This window comes from Chaetura pelagica, unplaced genomic scaffold (genome assembly GCF_000747805.2).
Source record: "Chaetura pelagica isolate M959 unplaced genomic scaffold, ChaPel_1.0 scaffold4, whole genome shotgun sequence".
NCBI lineage: Eukaryota > Metazoa > Chordata > Aves > Apodiformes > Apodidae > Chaetura > Chaetura pelagica.
The window spans coordinates 2,496-22,983 of record NW_009952882.1 but is presented as its reverse complement, the minus strand read 5'-3'; the positions used below and the strand labels follow the sequence as shown (position 1 = coordinate 22,983).

General features: G+C 41.3%; 1 protein-coding gene across 1 annotated transcript in view; it reads right to left on the bottom strand.

Moving 5' to 3' along the window:
- The window catches only part of LOC104386768 (inositol 1,4,5-trisphosphate receptor type 2-like), a gene marked incomplete at its 5' end in the record, with an annotated part of 47,763 nt that extends 30,836 nt beyond the window's left edge, over nt 1-16,927 (bottom strand). Inside the window, 7 exons of the mRNA XM_009995423.1 lie at nt 664-744; nt 3,373-3,583; nt 6,571-6,735; nt 8,191-8,366; nt 11,199-11,324; nt 14,133-14,325; nt 16,820-16,927. Of these exons, the coding sequence (XP_009993725.1) occupies nt 664-744; nt 3,373-3,583; nt 6,571-6,735; nt 8,191-8,366; nt 11,199-11,324; nt 14,133-14,325; nt 16,820-16,927 (1,060 nt within the window). The remainder of the gene's footprint in view (nt 1-663; nt 745-3,372; nt 3,584-6,570; nt 6,736-8,190; nt 8,367-11,198; nt 11,325-14,132; nt 14,326-16,819) is intronic.
- Nucleotides 16,928-20,488: the final 3,561 nt, after the last annotated feature.

The following is a 20,488-nucleotide window of genomic DNA, read 5'->3' as shown; positions in this document are numbered from 1 at the left end:
CTGAACCAGAGCAAATAAAATTCTTCACTTGCCAAAAGCATGAAGCAGCACAACTTAGCTATGGCAAGAAAGGCTTGCAACAGTCTCTGTTTCCTTGCACTTGCCACAAGCTAATAATGTAGACATGGACTGCTGCCTATGCTGAGCTGAGACACAGTAACTCATTAAGAGTAATTTGATCCTGGATCTGGGCTCTTAGGTCTTCTGGCTACACTATAAACCTTGGCCTAGAAGCATGAAAAAAAGTTGTAAAAGTTGTAAAAAAAAGTTGTAAAAAAAAAAGCTGGCTATATGCTACACCATGAAAATCAACTCATGTGGCCCTGAACGGATCGAATACTGGCTCAGTGTGGCCCATCAGTGCTGCAGATAAGCAGCAAGCTTTTTCTCTCAGTAAGAAAGTCAGATGGGAAGACGACCTGTCCATTAAAGCATAATGATCCTGAAAGCTCTTTTAGTAAAAAAATTATTGTCAACGCAATTGGAAATCAGGTGGGGGAAGCACTCACATTAAAGGAAAGCTGCCAACCAAGCCCCAAACCTTGCAGAAGCTGAGAACTTAAACGATCATCCTTTCTCACACTAGCAAAAGTATCCGCAATAACAGCACACAAATCCCTCCGTTCTAGCTGATCACTGGTTTGGGGAAACTTTTGTACTCACCTGGGTTCATAATTGGGATGCTTGTGGAACAGTTCTCTTTGGCACAGGCTCCCATCATTGATGTGAGGGTTGTAGTGGGGACTTCCCCAATATCTGTAGAAAAAGTAGGATATGAACCAAAAAAACCAGATACTGCATTGATACAAAATTTTAGATTATTATTTTTAGAAGTGAATCTCTGATTTGAAAAGTTGAGAAAAAAAAAGCAGAACAAATTATACAACCAAGTCCTCTTTCCTCAAACAGTCTGCCTCAACAGCTCAAAGCAATCACAAGGAAAAAAACCCCACAGTTTTATATTTACAGGGTATCACAGCTATTCCCATTTCATCTCCTGAAATTAATGAATCTACATCAAATGCTGCTACTTCTGCTTAGAACAAAATATATTCAAAGCAAGAAACAACTGTCAGATATGAAAATGATGTCAGTTTTAAAACCATTACATAAATTATTCACAATAGCTGACAAGAAGGACACCAAGCTGATGTTCAGTTATCCTGAATGTAGAATACTTAAGAGTTTTCAAGGATTTTATCACTGTTTGGTACTCATTTGTAAATATGTATGGATTTGTGTAAAACACTAATTTAACATTCCCAAAGTGGGTAAATGTGTGCATTAGCTTGATTTTATCAGATCAATTTTATCTTGTGCATCTTCAACAATTTTCTCCAATTCTAATCAGATACAAAAAAGGTTTAGGGAGGAAAAAAATTAAGGCAAAATGATACAATCAAAATAACAGCCTAAGACAACCTGTGTAACTGAAAACATCCACCCTTTCTCTTTGGGATATTTTATAAAGAAAAAAAAAATTAAAGCACCTGTCTTGGGATGCACAATGTTCCATCAGAGTATCATCAGCATATTTTCTTAATGAATTTTTGATCAGGAATGGCAACGTGTAATGCCAGCAAGAATGTATCTACACCACAAAAAATCTGCCAAGAACCCCAAGAGTAGAAACAAACACACAAGAACTACTGCAGACCAGTGCTGTGTACAGCCTTGTATCCATTATTCTTGTCACTAGCTGCCTGGGAGAGAGCCCAGCCCCACCTGACTACAGCCTCCTTTCAGGTAGTTGAAGATAGTGATAAGGTCCCCCATGAGTCTCCTCCACCTAAACAACCCCAGCTCCCTCAGCCTGTCCCTGTAAGACTTTCCCTCTAGTCCCTTCACCAGCCTTGTTGCTCTCCTCTGGACCTGCTCCAGCACCTCAATATCCTTCTTGCACTGAGGGGCCCAGAGCTGCACACAGGACTCGAGGTGAGGCCTCACCAGTGCTGAGTGCAGGGGGGGAATTATGTCCCTGCTCCTGCTGGCCACACTATTCCTGATACAAGCCAGGATGCCATTGGCCTTCCAGGCCACCTGGGCACCCTGCTGGCTCATGTTCATGTTGTCAACGAGTACTCCCAGGTACTCTGCTGGGCTGCTCTCCAGCCATTCTTCCCCCAGACTGTAGTGCTGCCTGAGGTTATTGTGGCCAAAGTGCAGGACCCTGCACTTGGTCTTGTTGAATTTCATGCCATTGGCCTCGGCCCAATGCTTTCAGGAAGCACTTCCTCACAGAGAGGGTGATTAGACACAGGAATGGACTTCCCACGGAAGTGGTGGAGGCACCATCCCTGGACATGTTCAAGGAAAGGCTGGATGTGGCACTTAGTGCCATGGTCTGGCTGATGTGGTGGGGTTGGTCCTAGGCTGGACTTGATCATCTTAAAGGTCTTCTCTAGCCTCGCTGATTCTGTGATTCTACAATGGCCACAATAATCTTTCAAAATTAAACTTCAGATCATAAGTTCTGTCCAAAAAATAATGATAACTCAAATGTAAGCTAACTTAGCCCTTTTGAGAGGATGAGTGGCCAAAATGAAACCTGTCAGTATTCTTTTTTTGTATGTTATCAAAACAGTATATGAGTACACCAAGCACAAGAGTCTTGAATGAGGTTTGACTTTTTTGTCTGCTTTAGGTCCAAAAATAAAAGATTTAGGAAAAGGCTGACAAACATTGAGTGCAGACAGCCTGGGACGGATCTCACTAGTAGTTCCATGCTTGTGTACAGGTCTGAAGAGCTCAGCATTTGGGAAAACCATGCCTCTTCAAATTTCATCTTAAGTTATTCTTAGCTATTTCTATATAGGCAGTTAAATTCTCTGCCCATGCTCCCAGCAGGCTGGTTGGCAACATGAACAAAGATCTCAACACACCAGACTCGGCTTTTTTTCTAGCTAAGCAGGTTTGTAGTTCTCTACCCACATTGGTAAAATCTCTCATTCCAGAAAGCTGGAAACCTGGCCTTTTTTAAACTGCTTAAATACCTCCCAATGATTTTACTGAAGCAGGATTATACACTAACATTGATATTTGTGAAATAAACACTGATTTAAAAAAATGTTCCAGGAACTCCTCTAGAAGCTGAAGTGTGGATTCTGTAATACATTACTGCTGGATGCAGCTTGAAAAGTAATCAAGTGGATACATCTACTGAACATGTTAACATCACATGACTTACATAGTACATAGAAAATAGTATGAGCTGCTTTTAAGGTGGGATGAAAAACCAATGAAAATCCACTTTGAGTTGGTCTTCCAAATACTTAGGAATTTAGGTTTATTTTTATTTATTAGCATGACTGACAAAAGAAATTGTAGTAAATGAAGTGTGAGTGTTAGATTTCAGTAATTCAACAGATAAACCTAGTCTATGATTACCTGCCACAGTGGTCCTGATTTTCAACCTGTCGACCTCCATGATAAAGTCGTCTTTCAAGAAGAGGAATCCAATGATGGAGAAGAGATAAACCAGGATGAGTGCCAGCACTGCAGTGAGGATAATGGAACGACCATTTCGGGTAACACTTTTTATCACATTTAGCAAAGTCTCTTCTCTGTACACCAGATCGAACAACTGGGAAAAGCATAGAGTAGAAGAAAAAAATAATAAAAATGAGGCAGTATATAGATGTTACACAGGGAAACAATTTGAACTACTGAAACATACATCTAGCCATGTTCTAAATTCTCAGCTTCATAAGTACACAATTCACATTAATTCTAGTTGGAGCTGGGCATGCTTATAGAAGAAAATCTAGGACAGAACTTTAACTTTTAAGATCACGTTCTGGATCGGTTTGTCAGGTTTTTTTTGGTAGTGGGGGAAGCACCCCAGGAGTGGCTAAGGTAAGAAGCTGAGAAGCTCCCCCTGCTCCAAAACCAGCCAAGGAGCCATTAGAGAGACAACAGATGTGCCTCTGCAATTAACATAGGAAAGAACTGAGATAAGAGCTGAACAGAGTGAGAGGTGAGGAAGAGCTGAGCTGGAGAGTGAGAGCAGTGCCAGTGGTTGATGAGGAAGAAGGGGAAGAAGGTGCCTGAGCAGAAGTTTCCCTGCAGCCCATGGCGAGATGGCAGCTGTGCCCCTGCACTCATGGAGGAACGTGGTGGAACATTCCCTGAAGGTGTCAGGAGGGATGAACTTGGCCAGGGGACTTGGATGTTGTGGCCAGAGGCTTTGCTGCCAGTGGGCTCTGATTGCTCAGCTGTGGAAGCCCCTGGGCCAGGGGAGGTGGCTGTTCCCGAAGCCCCCGTGACTCTGTGGGAAGCCCAGGCTGGAGCAGCTCCGGGCCTGGTGGGAAGGACTCAGGAAGGAGAGGTTGGTGGAGGCCTCTGTGCCATGGGAGGGACCCCGTGGGGAAGCAGGGCAGGACTGTAAGGAATCCTTCTTGCTGAGGAGGCAGGAGCAGCAGGAACCCCCAGCCTGTGAAGTGACTCCAAACCCCATCCCCTGTCCCCCTGTGCCGCTGGGGGGAAGGAGGGAGAGAAACCGGGAACCAAGGGATTGGGGCCCGGGAAGAAGGGAGGGGTGGGGTAACATCTGCAAGCCCTGCTCTGGGTGTGTCTGTGTCCTGTGTGTGTTTGGTTAGTGTGAAATTAAATTAGTATTTTTTCCCCAACTTGAGTGTGTTTTGCCCGGGACCTTAATTGGTGAAGATCCCTCCTTGTCCTTTGTCTCATCCCATGAGCTTCTGGATGGGCTTTGTCCTCCCCATCCCACTGTGTGTGTGTGTGTTGGGTGGGTGATGGTGGTGGTGAGTGAGTGGCCATGGGACTGGTTCTTTGTTGTCATGTTAGGCCCAAACCACGACAGACAGATTACAGCAAAATCCAAAGCCACGAAGAATATACTAAATATGAGCCTGATCTAGATGTAGCTGTTACCAACAAGAGCTCTTGCTTCCCTATTTTCAGTAACAAGCTAGATCAAAATTAATTGTTCTTGTTATCTCCCATCTGATAAACATGTATGTATACTCAAAAATGCACTCAGGCATGCAAGTAATTACATGCTTGTAACTGTTTATTTGAGCTCATGGCATAATTTAAAAGTCACTCACATGTACAAGGATCGGGGCCATCTTTTTTTAGGACAAAGTTAAATTCATGGTACTGTTTGTAAAAAACTAGACACTTCTCTTCATTACCTGGCACTGTGTGCTTTCTTGGTATCTAAGGAAAAGTATACATTCAGATAGCATTGCTTTAAATGTCAAAGGTCTAAAATAGCAATTAAACGTGAGAAGAATTTTTCAATGGACTGTAGCTTTTTTTTCTCTTACAATTTTACTGATACTCTGTAGTGCTTTGGACCTTATCTATAATGTATGTATTTCCACTTCAAAACACACAGATTACAGATATAAAGTGACACGCTTATTTATCAAAATGGTCCACAGAAGAAGGTATTAGTCACAATTTACAAGATCTGAAATCCATAATCCTTGTGAAAGGATTAATAAAGGAAGGAAGCAAGAGGGAAGAGAGCTGTCATTCATTCCATGTGAGACAAAGCTTAAAAGGAAAAGCAAATATTAGAGTTTTTAATATTTCCCCTACAAAGCAAACACCTGGAAGTAACTGGGGAATGTGGACAATTACACGAATCATGGACATAAGACAACAGCAGTCACTGAAAAAAGTACATACATAAAATGTTTATTCTTTTAAATCTCCCCAAACTCTGACACTGACTTTTATGTCAAGAACTGGAAAACCTGACTTGAACTGGAGTTTCACCGGAGTAAGGACTGAACCCACAAAAATTTTAGTGTGCTTAACACACCCCTGTGAAATGCTGGGAGCTCAAACGCTACTCAGGAAGCTGAGAAAAATACTACAGGAAAGCAAACCCATGTAAACGACCACAATTCAGACAGTCTCCCAACAAGTGCTGCATGCTCTACTATAAAGCAAAAGGATTAGGAAATAAGAGCAGTGAAACACCTTTTACTGCTATTCAGCATGAAGGGAGAAGTCAGCTGAATTTAGCACAATTTTTTATGATTCATTTTCATCGCACCTGTATGGTGCTATTAAAAGGCATTCCATCTGGGTAACAGCAACAAAAGAAAATGAAGGTGTGATACATTTAAAGTCATGAATCTTTCTACTACACCAGAAGCATGCTGTCCCTATTTCCCAAGGAAATTACTTTTTTGTAAGGCTGCAAGATGAACTGAGGAATGGGATCCACTGGTATAGGTATGATGCACACATCAGTGGACAATTCCTGTCCCAAAGATTATCAGACTGACAGAAGATACAGGAACAACATGCACAAAATACAAGTATGCTGAGGAAGGGTGGAAGAAATCAGTGGGCTGCATGGTGATTGTCTGAAAAGAGAGGGACTAACTTTCAGCTCTTAAAAGGGACAAAGTAAGTCCTAACAGAAACAGGTTCTAATGAAAACAGCAGCTCCTAAGGGGCAGCAACACAACGGCTTGCTAAAAATACACAATTTGGCTTGATTGTCAGGAAGAAATTGAAGACAGCTGCACGGGTAACGGTATTTTCTATTTTTGCAAAGTTTTCCCCTCCACAGAAGCACATACTTACCAGGAAGCTATAGAAGAATTCATGCACACAGAGGCCCAGCATGCAGACCAGGACATACGCGACGTGATAGAGAAAAGCCATGTCCATGATGACTGCTCTGTAGCCTCGGGTAAAAGTTCCACGGTTTCCGACAAAGCTCACCAGAAACACTATTTTGTTACAAAGCTGGAGGGGTAGATAAAGGCTAAGTTTATTCCATCAGAAAAATCCTGTTATTCATGGCTTGCACTGCTGCAGTGTGCAAAAAGTCGAGATAGGTTGCTCTGACTAAATGCTCAACTTGTAGATAGCTGCAGTGAGATGAGAGAAATCCGGCTCCCCAAGCTAGGGGGGAACCTTCCCAAGGCCCATGAGAGTCAGTGGAAGTGCATCACCCCTCTACCACTGCACTCATTACATTGCAATTTATTTCTATAACATTAGTGAGTAGATAGAATGGGATTAATGTCACAAAGCATAAAAAAAACAAACAAACTTGGAAGTGAATTCCTAACGATCTTGAGTTTAGCCTTGAGACTATGTAGGAGCAGCTAGGCATGCTACTACGAAGGGAATAATAACACAACAGAAAGTGTGTGGGGTGTGTATGAGATCAACCACTGCCTTCAGATCATGTTTTCCAATTAAAAATCCCAAAAAAAGTACAGGGGCATTTCTGAAGTCTAGCGTTAAAGCCACGGCATCAGATTTGCTTCTAAGCTTTGCCTGCACCCAAACCATGGCGCAGAAGAAAATATGAGAGGGGCCAACCTCATCTGTTTGATAGTCCAGGACAAGCAATGAGGATCCAACATGGTTGTTTCTTTCACAGATTTGACATGAGCAAGCACAGTTTGCATGCCTTTACCACTGACTGCTTGTCTGGGTAGCTTGAAGCATGTGAAATTCTCGCTGACCTGGTGGCAAATAGCTCAATACCTTGCTGCCTGGAGCTAAGGGGAATTAGAGCTCTAGCAGTCAGGTAGAAATCTGCATAGATGACTTATGAGCATGAGTGTGTATCTCACCAAGCTCAGTAAACGTGCATACATAGATGTGAATAAGTTAAGAAATCTGGAAAAGGGATGAGAGACTTTAATTTTGAACAGTTTTTTCTTCGCAAAAATAGAGACCTAAACTGACAAAAAAACCACACAAATTTTCATCACTTTTGCCATGCATATTCATAGACTCATGGAATGGTGAAGGTTAGAAGGACCTTAAAGATCATCTAGTTCCAACCCCCTTGCTATCAGCAGCAACCCCTACCACTAGACCAGGTTGCACAAAGCCTCACCCAACCTGGTACTGGCAGAGAAAATTACTCTTTTAACATGAGCAACTGTAAATTTCATTTCTCTTATTCAGCAATATTTCTTTAATTACTTTTTTAAAAAGTATTTGCATATGCACAAACCCAAACCAGCTTTTTTCTTAGCTTCCCATTTTGCTGATGCTGCTGTTTTGAGATGATTGGAAATTATATATTTTTTTAAATATTTATTTTTTTTTGCTTAACCAGTGAACCAGAAAAAGAAGTTTGCACAGCTTTAATAATCAAGGGGTTTTTTGTTTTTAATAGGAGACCCTTAAAATCTCTGCTTCTGCTGAAAGGAAAATTCTGCCTGCTTAAGTACTTACATTAGCAGCACCAAGAAGTATCAAGGTAGGCCCAAGCCCTATAGTATATATAGACCTGAGAATAACAGACACCAAAAAGGGTCGAATACCAACAGGCTTGGAGATGAAAAACAGCATTGCTGTACAAAACGCCACTGATATCCAAAGGAGGAGTGAAAACAATGGAGAGAGTGTGCCTGTAGAGAGGAGAAAGGGAGATTTGAGAAAGGCATCTTTTGGAGAGCCCATTTTTCACCAAGAAATAGATCCAAAAGAGCAATTCCTTTGCCAATACAGCTAACAAAAAAAGCATGATTCATGCATCACAATTGCTGACCACAACTTGCCCTAATTGCAGCAAAAACTATTATTATCATAGTATTGTTGATTTCTGCACAGCTAATAATAAGAGCAGTTAATGAAACTTCCATTGAAATCCAGGGAGTGCTCCAAGATGAAACAGTTTACCCTTCTCCTGGAGCAAGCTACTAATCAGCTCCCTTCTGCAGGGATCGTTAGGGCTCCTCTGGTCTAATCCCATGCTCGCTCAGCTACAGAAACAGCCAGTCCCTGGGGCAGCACAGCAAGTGGCACCATGCAGCAGTCTCGTGTTTGGATCCCCAACAGCACCACAGCACCCTGGTTTCAGAAAAGCAGCTTTCTTCTGCATGGCTGCGGGTGTTTGGTGGGAGCCTCCGCCTCTGCAGGGGAGCAAGGCACTTGGGGCAGCAGGAGGCAGCCACGGGGACTTGGGCAGGGACAGGCAGCATCTGCACTGCCCAGAGCAGCTGAATAGCTGTGCCTTGCTCCTGGGGAGACAGCGGGTCCTGGGTCTCGCTGAGCTCCTGCAGGCGTGTGAGCCTTCAGAGCCGGGCTCGTTGCTGCTCTGCAAGATGCTGGCTCCAGGCTCCCCCTGAGTTTTGACACTGCCTCTGCTTTCCCTCTCTCCTCTGCTTTAAAGCCCTGGAAACACACCATGTTGCTGTGATATAAAAAGCACATTCAGATCTCAGGGCGCTGTCACACTTGTACACTGGCTTCTATTGTTATCAGATGAACTGAGAGGTCACTGATGGGGGGAGAAGGGAATAGAAAATTTAGCCAGCCTCACAATAGAAATTATGCTATCTCTCCAGCAACAGATACACAGCTGAGCAGCATCAGCGGGATTAAGGAACAATGAGATCAGGCCCTAGCTTCAACATTCTGATGGTATCCCAACTTTTTCAAAGTTCAGGAGTGTTTACATCTGTGGCACGAGGCTCAAGGTCAGCTCTGTCAGTTTCTTCCCCAACAAGATCTAGAAACTTTTAATGGATCCAAAAAATCACTTCCAAGTGGATCTGAAAGGTGAGGTCAAAGCACTCAGTGTTTTTTCAATTTTTCATTTCTTCATTTTTCCTTCTTCCCTACTGCAGGTCAAACAGTTTCACCTCACAGGACCCACACTGCTAACGTGTGCAGACGTGCACGCCGCAGGCAGAGTGTCCTCAGCAGCAGCACAGTTTCACTGATGTGGTATGATGTAAGAGCTGCAGAACTCTACTAACAGGCAGCATTCTTGGGATGATTTGATCAGCCCAGGCACCTCAGACATTTGAGTAAGGGTGGGTTTATACAAGCCGAAGAGGAAAAGTGGGATACAAACTCCATCTCTTAGGTTTTAGTGGAGGGGAAGGCTGAAAGTAAGGAGGCTGTCTCATGACCCTGCTAATCCCATTTGGCCACACCTATAGTTTATCCTTCAGCTTTTGCTTTCATGAGCACTAGAGATTGGAATCCTGAAAAGCCCTATCACCAAAATCACTGGATTACTGCGACCACTTAAACTAATACTATATAAATCTGCAGATCAAAATAAATATTAATACCTACTGATTGTAGACCAGAGGATTTCCATTAGTATAGATTAGCTAAAATGTCAAAGGTTTATTTTTAACTATTTCTTCTCTTACCCTGCCTGGGCTGTGATGTGTGTGCACTCCAAGCGACTCCTCAGTTTACAAACAGGAAAGCGCTGAGTACAAACACTTCCCTTTTACCCGGCACAGCCCTGCAAACTTTGCTGCTCGGGGCTGTGGAGATGCCTGTGCTGTGACCTGCAGAGACCACCCTACAGGGTGAAAGGCCAACACGGTCTCCATGCCAATATACTTTAACCTGCTGCCTTGCTGTTTAGGCAGCCAACAGGAATGTTCGCTGGTGCCAACTCTGGTGTTTGTGAAAAGCACATGTGTCTACTAGAAGGTCTGGACTGCTTCCACCAGCCAAGTTCACATGCCATCAGACAGAAGTGACTTTCAGTCACATTACTGACTGGACATGAATCAAAGACCCAGAGGTGAATGGCTCTCCTCCCATTACCAGTATTCTGAACTATTCAGTCTCCTTTATTCCAGTTAAGCGTGTTTTGGATTCAAAGAGGCCTCCCACTAGTCTGCTGCATTTATTTAATGAAACATTATTTGCAATATATATTGTGATATGTGGTGAAGCAGTGACAGAATCATAGATTTTAAGCATAGTTTTACATAATGCATTTATCCTCTGCAATAGTAATGTCCTTTTAACCCAAAAAAACAAAACAGTCAAAAGCCAACAAGCTAATTCTCAAATAATTCCATTCTCTATGTTTTTTTAAGACTGCAAGTCATTCAAAATGGTCACTTTTGCAGAACCTCAGTCTCTCTGCTACTGGGAATCCTCCTTTACCTCAGAAGCTGTAACTGAATGTGTGCAGCAGTACACTGCAATATGGCAATATTTAAATAAATTTAAAAAAAGGATTAGTTCAGATCATCTACATACTCTTTCAGCTCAGCAGTTTTGTTCTGTCCATTTTACTTCACGTTGCATAGGACATGCAACACAGATCAACCACCACATTTCAAACAACATCTGGTACCTACCTAGAAGACACTAAATGGCTTCTGCAGATATGAGCATACCTGAAGGTGCAGTTTTATCTAACCATGTTACCTTAGAATTGAAAGTATCTAAAATTAAAAGGAAAAACAAACTCCACTTGCCTTCATCTCCATCATCTCCAAAGGGGTAGAAGAGTGCAACTGCTAAATTGATGAATACAGCAAGGTTGAAGGAAATGCTCCCCCAGAGAGAGATGTGTCTGGAGAACCAAAACAGGGGTGGATTATCTAGAAAGGGGAGAAGAGCACAAATTAATGACATGAAAGCACACAGGAATTCAACCAGTAATGGCTTTAAGGATGTTTCAAAAAATACAGATGACTGAAGAAAGATTAAGAAAATATGCAGATCTTCAAAATTAACTAAACCAGACAAATATTAAAAATAGGTTTGCCATAAAACGTAGTTTCAAGGAGAGCCTTTAATCCAAAGTTCCCAATACAATTTAGAGCTTTGCCTCTGCTAAGATTTTTAGGATTGGATCTTTTGTGAAGGAGTCTTTTCACCTGCCTCTGAAGCTGTAGCCTCTGCACGGAGACACAAAGTCAAGCAAGGAATTAGATTTCAGCACTCTGCATGCCAGTCAACCAAATTGCCCATCTGGACCAAGTACACTGATGACATTATTAAAAGAACAATGGAATAGGCAAGGTTGCAGAAAGGCAGTATTTTCTCTACCTCTGTCAAACTAAGTACATCTTGATCTACTTTGGGGAGCAGGTAAAGTCTAGTCTGACTGATTTGGTTCTATAGAAGCTGACTACTTCCTTAGACATTCCTTAGACATTCAGGGTTACCTACTGACAAACAGCTCTGTACTCCTGCTTAAAAGGACTCAATTGAAGCCAGGATCTCCATATCTGAAGTGCTGCACAAATACACAGAAATAGTCTATATCCCAAAGAACCTATGACCTAGCTAGAAAACAATAAAAAGGGAACTAGGGCAAAACAGGGTGAAGATTTTGTGTCCAGAGGCACAGCAACGATTCAGCAAAAAGGTTAGGAAGAAGATCAGAGAGGATCTAAGACCCAGGCAAGCACTTCATACATACAGCTGCATTACAATACAGTTACACGAATGTTTAGAACAAGATTCTACGTGCAATGGTGTGAAAAAAATTCTAGCCAGAGAGGTTTACTTGAAGACAGGGTATTCCTCTTAGTTTGATTTTTAAGAGCCTCCTACAAGTATGCAGAATATTTTCTTGACTTGCCTGCACCCAGCTAACCTTTTATGAACAGTAGACTCCTTCAGCTGCATACGACTGTCTCAGGCTTTAATGAAAATTGACTTTAATTGTGATTAGGCAAATATTCAGAGTTCATTGTGATAAACTTATGCTGTTGGCTGCTGAGATTTAAGCATTTGGTACCACCGCAAATGACGTGTCAATTTCAGCAGTGCAGATTGCATGCTAACAGACAACTGGTTAAAGAATAAACCAAGTCGACCTGTATTAGCTTTTCAAATAAAAACAAACAAAGAAACAAACACGGAGACTTTGTGGTCCAAGTCTCCCAGTTTCTTTCTACCAATGAAAGAAACTGAGGATTTGTGTTCTGAATAAAATAAACTGATTTTCTCTGCTCACAGCATTAGTCAGGTCTGGTCTATGTAAGTGCAGGGTTGGACTGTTTTATTCATGTTTCTTAAGCAAAAAACACATATATGATTTTGTTACTAGGGTAATTTTCTACAGTACGGTGATTTTTATTCCTAAATAGACTGTGCAGATAGTGAGTTATTCTGGAATAATTTATTTTTCAACTTCTATTCTGGTCAATTTGTCAGTACAGACAAGTTCTTACAGTGCCACACAGGGAAGTGATCTGAGCCAATAGGATTCACACCACAACTTACTACTGCCTCTGAAAATTATAGCCTGGGAATTGACATTTATAAAAACTGCAACCAACATTCATGTTTCTATCACATTAAGGATGCTACATTAAGCCATATTGCTTTGACTATTTAAACTCCCTGCGGCTCTGACTACAGACACTCTTCTTCACCTCCTTCCTAATCAGTAGCACAACACTCCTGGAAGCTGATAAACAGCTGACATGTGCCACCCCAGCAGCATCTGCATTTTAGCAGTGACCAAAGTGATCAACCTTCTGTATTTTTTCATTTACACATATATAAAATACAACCTCCTTACCCCTCAAGGATACTGTAGATGCTTAATTAGGTTGCAGCCTTGATTCTCTGCTTCAAAAGCAAAAGGCAGAATTGACAGCGGCTGAGCTGGCAGCAGCTTCATGTCCCCGGGACGCCAGCAGCATCCCCATTCTTGGCAAGGGCCAGTGGCTGTAATGCCAACCAGTAAACAAAACAAGAAACTTGGGGTACCTGGCTTGGCTTCACTGCACCTCCTCTGCAGGTCCCTGCTTTGATCTCTCCCCACTGATCCTGACTGTGCATGTCAGATCTGCAAGCAGCCTATGGTGGTCTAGAAGCCAGTACCACAGGACATACATACAAGACTGGGATATACAGCAGCAGAGTCATAAAGACTGATGTGAACTGGCAAAGGGGGAACTGACTTCATGGGAGTCAGACAGATTTAAAAGCATCTGAGGTTCTGGTGAGAGATGTTTTTAAGGGACTGACATTTACAAGTTTTTTAATGGTCTTTTAGGTATCTCCAAACCTCAAATATGCAGCTACACATGTTTTTGTTAAATATTAGGGGCCTTGGCTTAATTAGGTGCAACTCTATTGAGTTTAGTGGAACCACACCCAGTTCATCCATCCCTCAGTTTAACTTGTGGAGTCCAAAACATCATCTTGAACACATTACTGAATACACTATATTACTAACTGTTCTATATTATGCCTCTTTTATGGTGGCATTCAAGTGTCTCAGCTGACCTATACTCTCAAGCCCTGGACAGTTTTGCCTGTTACAGTATTGGAGGAAACAGAGAAAAGTGTATTATTAAAACAACAACAACAAAAACTATATTATGGAAGGCTTAAAAGCAGGGTTTTAGCAGAATTAAGCTATTTTTTTTAAACGCAATACTTACTCCTAATTTTCTTTTGCCATTTCATCTCATTGTACAGATCCTCTGTCTGTTGGAAAAAGTCATTGACTTTGCTCCCCTGCTCATCTCTCTCTGTTGTGTTGAATACTCGACTTTTGGATTCCCGAGTGAGGAATTCACAAATATTGGGGACAGGGAATACGATCTGCTCCATTGTTCTGTCATGGCGAACAATCTATAAATAAAATGAACAATTTGTCAGGATCGGTGACTTTCCAGCCGTTTTGTCGTATCTTTTCTTGCTCACATCTCCCCATTTATTTATAAATTAATGGATAAACTATTTGAACGTTACAGTGGAGTTGAACTCATCAATCCTAAAACAAAGTAAAACCGCTTTTCTATCTTCAAAAGCCTGCCTGAAAATTAGGTGGAAATTATACATCTCAGGCAAAATCCAGCTCCAAGCTTCCCCCAATATATAAAAAAGTTCTTACTCAGAATGCTTCTATTTTGCAATAAATTGAAGCAAATCTTTCCTAGTAAATACTGCAGAATTTCAGGGGCTTTCTGCTCAGATTACAAAATTATTTTCTCACCTTGAATCTGTTTCTAAGAGGAGATAAGTTGTGAAGGTGAACATGCAAAAATAGCACCTTGTTACTCAGACAGCACCTGTATCTTGTCAGTCTTCATCTTCTTACTTGGGAAAAAGCAAGGCTTTATATTGTTTGTATTTCAGAGCCTACTGAGTTACTGGTGAGTGAGCTAGATTTTATTCCATCTCAACACACTTCATCAAAATTGCTTCCCCATTCTGATCACGGACCCTGAAGAAATGGGTAGAAAACTCATCTTGACTCTTAGATCCCTGTCTCTATACAGCCAGCAGTGAAAGAAAAAAAAAAAGAAAAAGCACTATTTGACTTTCAAATCAAACAAAAGAGATACCTTGATACTGTGCAACCAGATCAGAAATGCCAAACAGACCTAGGACTGCTTCCAGTGAAAGATCAGCAAACATCCACTTGGTATCCCAGCAAAGCTGGATTGAGTTTCACTCTTCCAGTCACAATCTGCATTCAGAAGCCCTCCCTCCTCTCTGTTAATTATATTTAGTATGTGAACATACTAAAAAACACCTGTCTTAGGTAATTTTTAAGAGTAGGGAAAGCTGGCCAGCATTAAGCCCAGGGACATGAGGTTCCTCTTCCATAAAATGAGGGACACCTGAATTTGGCAAAGTCATTCGATGAAGTATCTGACATAACAGGGCATATTCCCAACTGGATGAAGTGTCCTAAATAAATAGTGGCATCTCAGACCAGCAATTGTGCAATGGGACTATATGACCAGCAGCTAAGCCAGTGGGGAGAGTGAAGGAAGCTGATGGGACACCTTCAATTTGGTCAGGGACTCAAATGAAGAGGTAGGCTGCATGTGCTGCTCTGCAGAAGGACATTTTAAAGGACTCCCTGAGAACAGAAGCCTCCATTTCTGCTCAAGGAACAGGCTTTGCAGCCACAAGGTTTTGCAGATTTCTACCCCAGGAAGAAGCTATTGGCAACGTAAAAGCAGACCATGGTGCCTGTTTAATGCCTACATTTACAACCTACCCATATAACTCAGCTGATACTTTCTAAGGGATACCTCAGGAGGACCCTAGGTATTAGATCATGTTAAGAGGAGCATTAAGCTGCCTTCTGGACAACCACAGCCATGGATCTTCCATCTGTCCTCTGGTGGGTTAACATGACCAGTATCAGGCAATAAGGATTGTGGGAAACAGAGAAGGACCTGGCCATGGCCTGCCTTGATGGCAGCCAGGACAACACTGACCTGAGGTGCTTGCAACAGACTTCTCCCTACACATGCAAGCTCAGGTCCAATGTTGATGGAGCCTGGCAGTCCACTGAAGATAAAACTATTGGCTCAGATTCAGGCTGGGCCTATGTGCAACCATCCTGTGCATTTTTTACACTTGGCAAACTTTGGACCTAATGCAGCATTTCCAAAACAGAGCCAGATGCCTCCTCTTCCTGTAGTCCCTCACAGTAGCTGCCTTTGCACCATGGAAATTCTCCTCCCTGAAAAATCACCAAGGACTACAGAGATACTATAGTACCTAATTCCTACCTTGATGCCTGTAATCCCATAAAATCTGTAAGAGCACAGGATCTGATATAACTTAAAGAACCTAAATACCTCTGTGGATCTTGATCTAAATCCAATCCATGGCAGAGGCAAAGTTTAGAATAGAGAACAGAACTGGTGAACCAGGCCAACCCTTGGTCTTTTAAACAAAAAACATACTGAATGTCTACACCACTTCAAAACCTCTCTGTACTCCAGCCAAACTTTTAATTTGATCAGTTAGCATCACTGGCTTTGAAACTCATGATCATTTATTTGAGTGATGTACCATACAAGATTATTGTTGACTTCACGACACAGCTACTATCCACCGTCTTTATTTTCCTAACAAAACATGTTTGGTAACGCACAGGAAAGTAAAATTACTGTAAATACTGTAAAATTATTATTTGGAGCCACATTTAATATAGGAGCATTCCTTCTCCCATAGCAAAAAGCCTATTACTCAACCTTCTCCTTCTTACTCTACATAATTTCAAGGAGCTCGGCTGTTCAAAAGCTTAAAAAGAGGTAATGCACCGTGCACAAGATGCAAACTTGTCTCACATTCAATCTTCTAGTGAGCAATTCTTTACCTCTATCTGTGCCGTGTGATTGGCGTAATACCTCAAGGCTTCATCTCCTTCATCAGGATCTGACCCTGGCTTCAGCATCTGTTGCAATGTTTTATTGTGACGAGCCAACTAGAAAAAGAAAAAAACCACAAATCTGATTTATGTATGTCCTGCTGCTATGTCTTCAGCTTTATCATCTCCATTTAACTAACACAAGCTCTTCTCCCCCGTACTCCCATATACTTACATGCTCAACCCAGTGGGGATCTTTCCACAGATACCAACAAAAATGTAATTATTCAAGAACAATAGAAATAATTTAATCTTAAAAAGTCAGCAGCAAGTCTTCGGCTAAGATTTATGAAAGGCAGCTTAGCCTACAGCCTAGGTGGTTTTTGGAGGGCTTTTGACAAGTGCCGAAAAAACAGACATAATGTTGCTTTTCACTTTTTAGTTGTAAAATGTGCATACCTCTAGCCAGGAAATTACATTTACAATGAAATTTTCTCTGTGATTTCAAATGGCTAAACTGTTACTCACCATGTTGTAGCATGGTCTTTCAAGGCTGCCAAGCTAATGCCCATAACTATTTCAAAAAAGCAGTTTTTTTGCTTTTTTCCAAAAGCAGTTGAGCTGCAGTAACAGGCAAATACATTCTTAAGTATGTAGTTTATGTGCATAGCACATATGTACAAGCACAAAACCACACAAATACATGCATCTTCCTCCAAATTTTTACAAATAATATAGTTCACCTGATTCACAATATATATCTACTCTTTTTGACTAGTAAATATTTTAAATACTCAATAGCTGCACAAAGTTTAATACTGAGAATGTCAGCAAATGCATTCATGAAGACTTTCAGGTCAGTGAGAAATGAAGACTTAATGACAAGGCATGAGGAAACATTACTGAAAATGCAGTTTTCCCTGTACCATAGTAAGTGGTTTTCATCCAGAAACTCTGACATGTTTCACCCATTTTTAAAGTGGGGGAAACTGAGACAGGAAAGGAAAGGGTATCTTGCAGATGTGATCCAGGTCTTCATCACTACAGAGATATTACCACAGCAGACTACATACAGACATTAGAAACAAAGCAGGCACAGCACTCAAAATGACTGCAGGAACTAGGCTGGTGATGATCACCACAGGTGGGTTAGGATTGTAATAAATGAAATAAGGTAGCATGTTGAGGAATTATAAAACAATTATACATCTACTAAAAGAGTGTCAGGGATCAAGTCTAAAAGTAACAGTGGATCTAAACAGACATTGTACTAATCTAACCAGAAAGTGAACACACTCATTTATAAGCCATTTGCATGTCTCACCATCCCTTTTTTATCTAAGAATGGCAGAGAAGAGATACACATCAAATTTGCTCTATTTATTAAGTTCCCTACAATCTACTGATCAAAACAATTTTTATTCTGAATCTTGATGCAAACTTATTAATTAAAGATGAATAATAAGTGGAATATCCCAAAGCAAGAGAATACCAGAAAGGAATATTCAGGAAGAATAAATGTATTTCCTTCAACTGTAATAAGTGGAATATCCCAAAGCAAGAGAATATTCAGGAAGAATAAATCTATTTCCTTCAACTTCCTCATGGACAGAAGTCTGCTTGGCTCCAGCAGCTGAGCACTGAGCCAACAGGGGCAGAACATCAGCCTTTTATAAAAGTGTCATGAGCAAATATCCAGGAAGGCAGGCAACAAATCACGTGGGGACAACTGCAGAGCAATAGTCTTTCCATCAATAATAGATTTCTGCCTTGAATGGTTACTTTTTTACTGCATCTAGCAAATATATGGACATGTATTAATATATTTTGCAACTTCTACTTACTTTTAAGGCTACAAAAGATCACTAAGAATACCTAACTAGTTCTTCTCCTTCACACAAGCCAGCTAATCTGATCTAGTTGGTAGTCTCTGCAGTATGCCTACAACCTGAATTCATTTTGATGTCTTTTGCATTCCCTTCAATATATGCTCTAGCAACATGGAAAAACAAGATGAGCTTGTGGAAACAAGGTAGTTACTGTATAAAAATTCCCTTTAGACAGTGTTACTGTATGTGCCTTTCACCTTTATCAAGTGTCCCTTTGCTTTTGTACTTAAGACTGGGCAAGCAAGAGGACCCAATTCAAGTTCTCTATATCATTCATCATTCTGTACACTACTGTCACCTCCTCTCTTATTTGGCTCTTCTCTAAATTAAAACAATCACTATCTCTTCCATCCCTCCTCAAAGAGAAGACTCTCTGTGACCTAATTATTTTCCTTGCCCATCTCCAATGTCCTTAACTCTGGCTATATCTCTTCTTTAAGATATTAAGAAAAGAATTGACTAGACAGAATGCAGTCACACTCTGCTTGCAGTGATGAATTAGCATAACCAGAAGCAAATAAAATCCCATTTTTAAAATCTTCCTTAATACAGAGAATTTTTCCTTTGACACTTTTTCTCTCATGTCAGTCATGAAGATTTTGAGTTTTCTAATAAATGACAAGTCAAGGATGTATGGATAGTTCTCATACTAAAATTATGCCTGATTGGAGAAAAGAACATGTATAGGCTCAGAAATTTCCATTAATACCATGAAAAACTTCTTTCATAAGCACACCAGAATTTGTAAACAGAAGGGGAAATTTCATTTGTAAACCATATGAAATCCCAAGTTACTGTTTCCTGATACGCTTTTAGCTGTCTGTAATTTTTATTGTAAAAGTATCTCTTGATAAATACCAGTAACAAAAGTTCCCTCACCATGTGTAAGGGGTAATCATCTCAGCCATCTCATGCTGTAATGGGACTGACTAGCAGGGTGTGTTAACAGATGGCTGGTGATCTGAGACAGCCCTGATGCAGTGCATATTTTACTGTCAGGTTTCATGTGAACGGCAGCCATGTACTTTAAAGCCATGTGCATTCAGTGATCTTCATTACACTTTATTAGTATGAAATTCTTCACTATGAGGGTGGTGAGACTCTGGAACAGGTTGCCCAGGGAAGCTGTGGATGCCCCATCCCTGGAAGTGTTCAAGGCCAGGCTGGATGGGGTTTGGAACAATTGGTCTAGTGGGAGGTGTCCCTGCCCATGCAGAGGGGTTGGAACTAGATGATCTTTAAGGTCCATTCCAACCCAAACCATTCTATGATTCTATGATTTATTAGACTGTGCTTTCAGACAGTGACTGTCTTGTGCTGATGTGTGTACAGAGCCTAGTACCATAGAGCTGGGGCTTCCTGGCACTAGCACTAGACCAAATGATCTGAAGAACAGGCCAGGATCTTCTGTGCTAGCACCTTGGCTGCCAGCAAAGACATAACAGAAACAACTTAGGATTACTGACCAAGCTGGGGGAACTACAGCAGATTTCAGAAGGGAAACCACCCTAAAGCTGTCAGCAGTACAAGGCAAAAAAGCACTCATAACTTCACTTCCTTCTGCTTTCTCATCTTTCTCTATCCACTTACCTTCTGTAGTCTAGACCTTCAGACAGTAACAAAGGGCCTACCTATTTTCTGTTTGCTTGGCAGTCTCTAGGTGGGATGCATTCCCCTACATGGATACAGGAAGAAGTACTGCTCATATCCCTGCACTGTCACGGCTACATCGATGAAAGGGCGGTGTGGACAGCAGTCTATGGAAGTTCAGATCTGAAGCTGAGGCCCA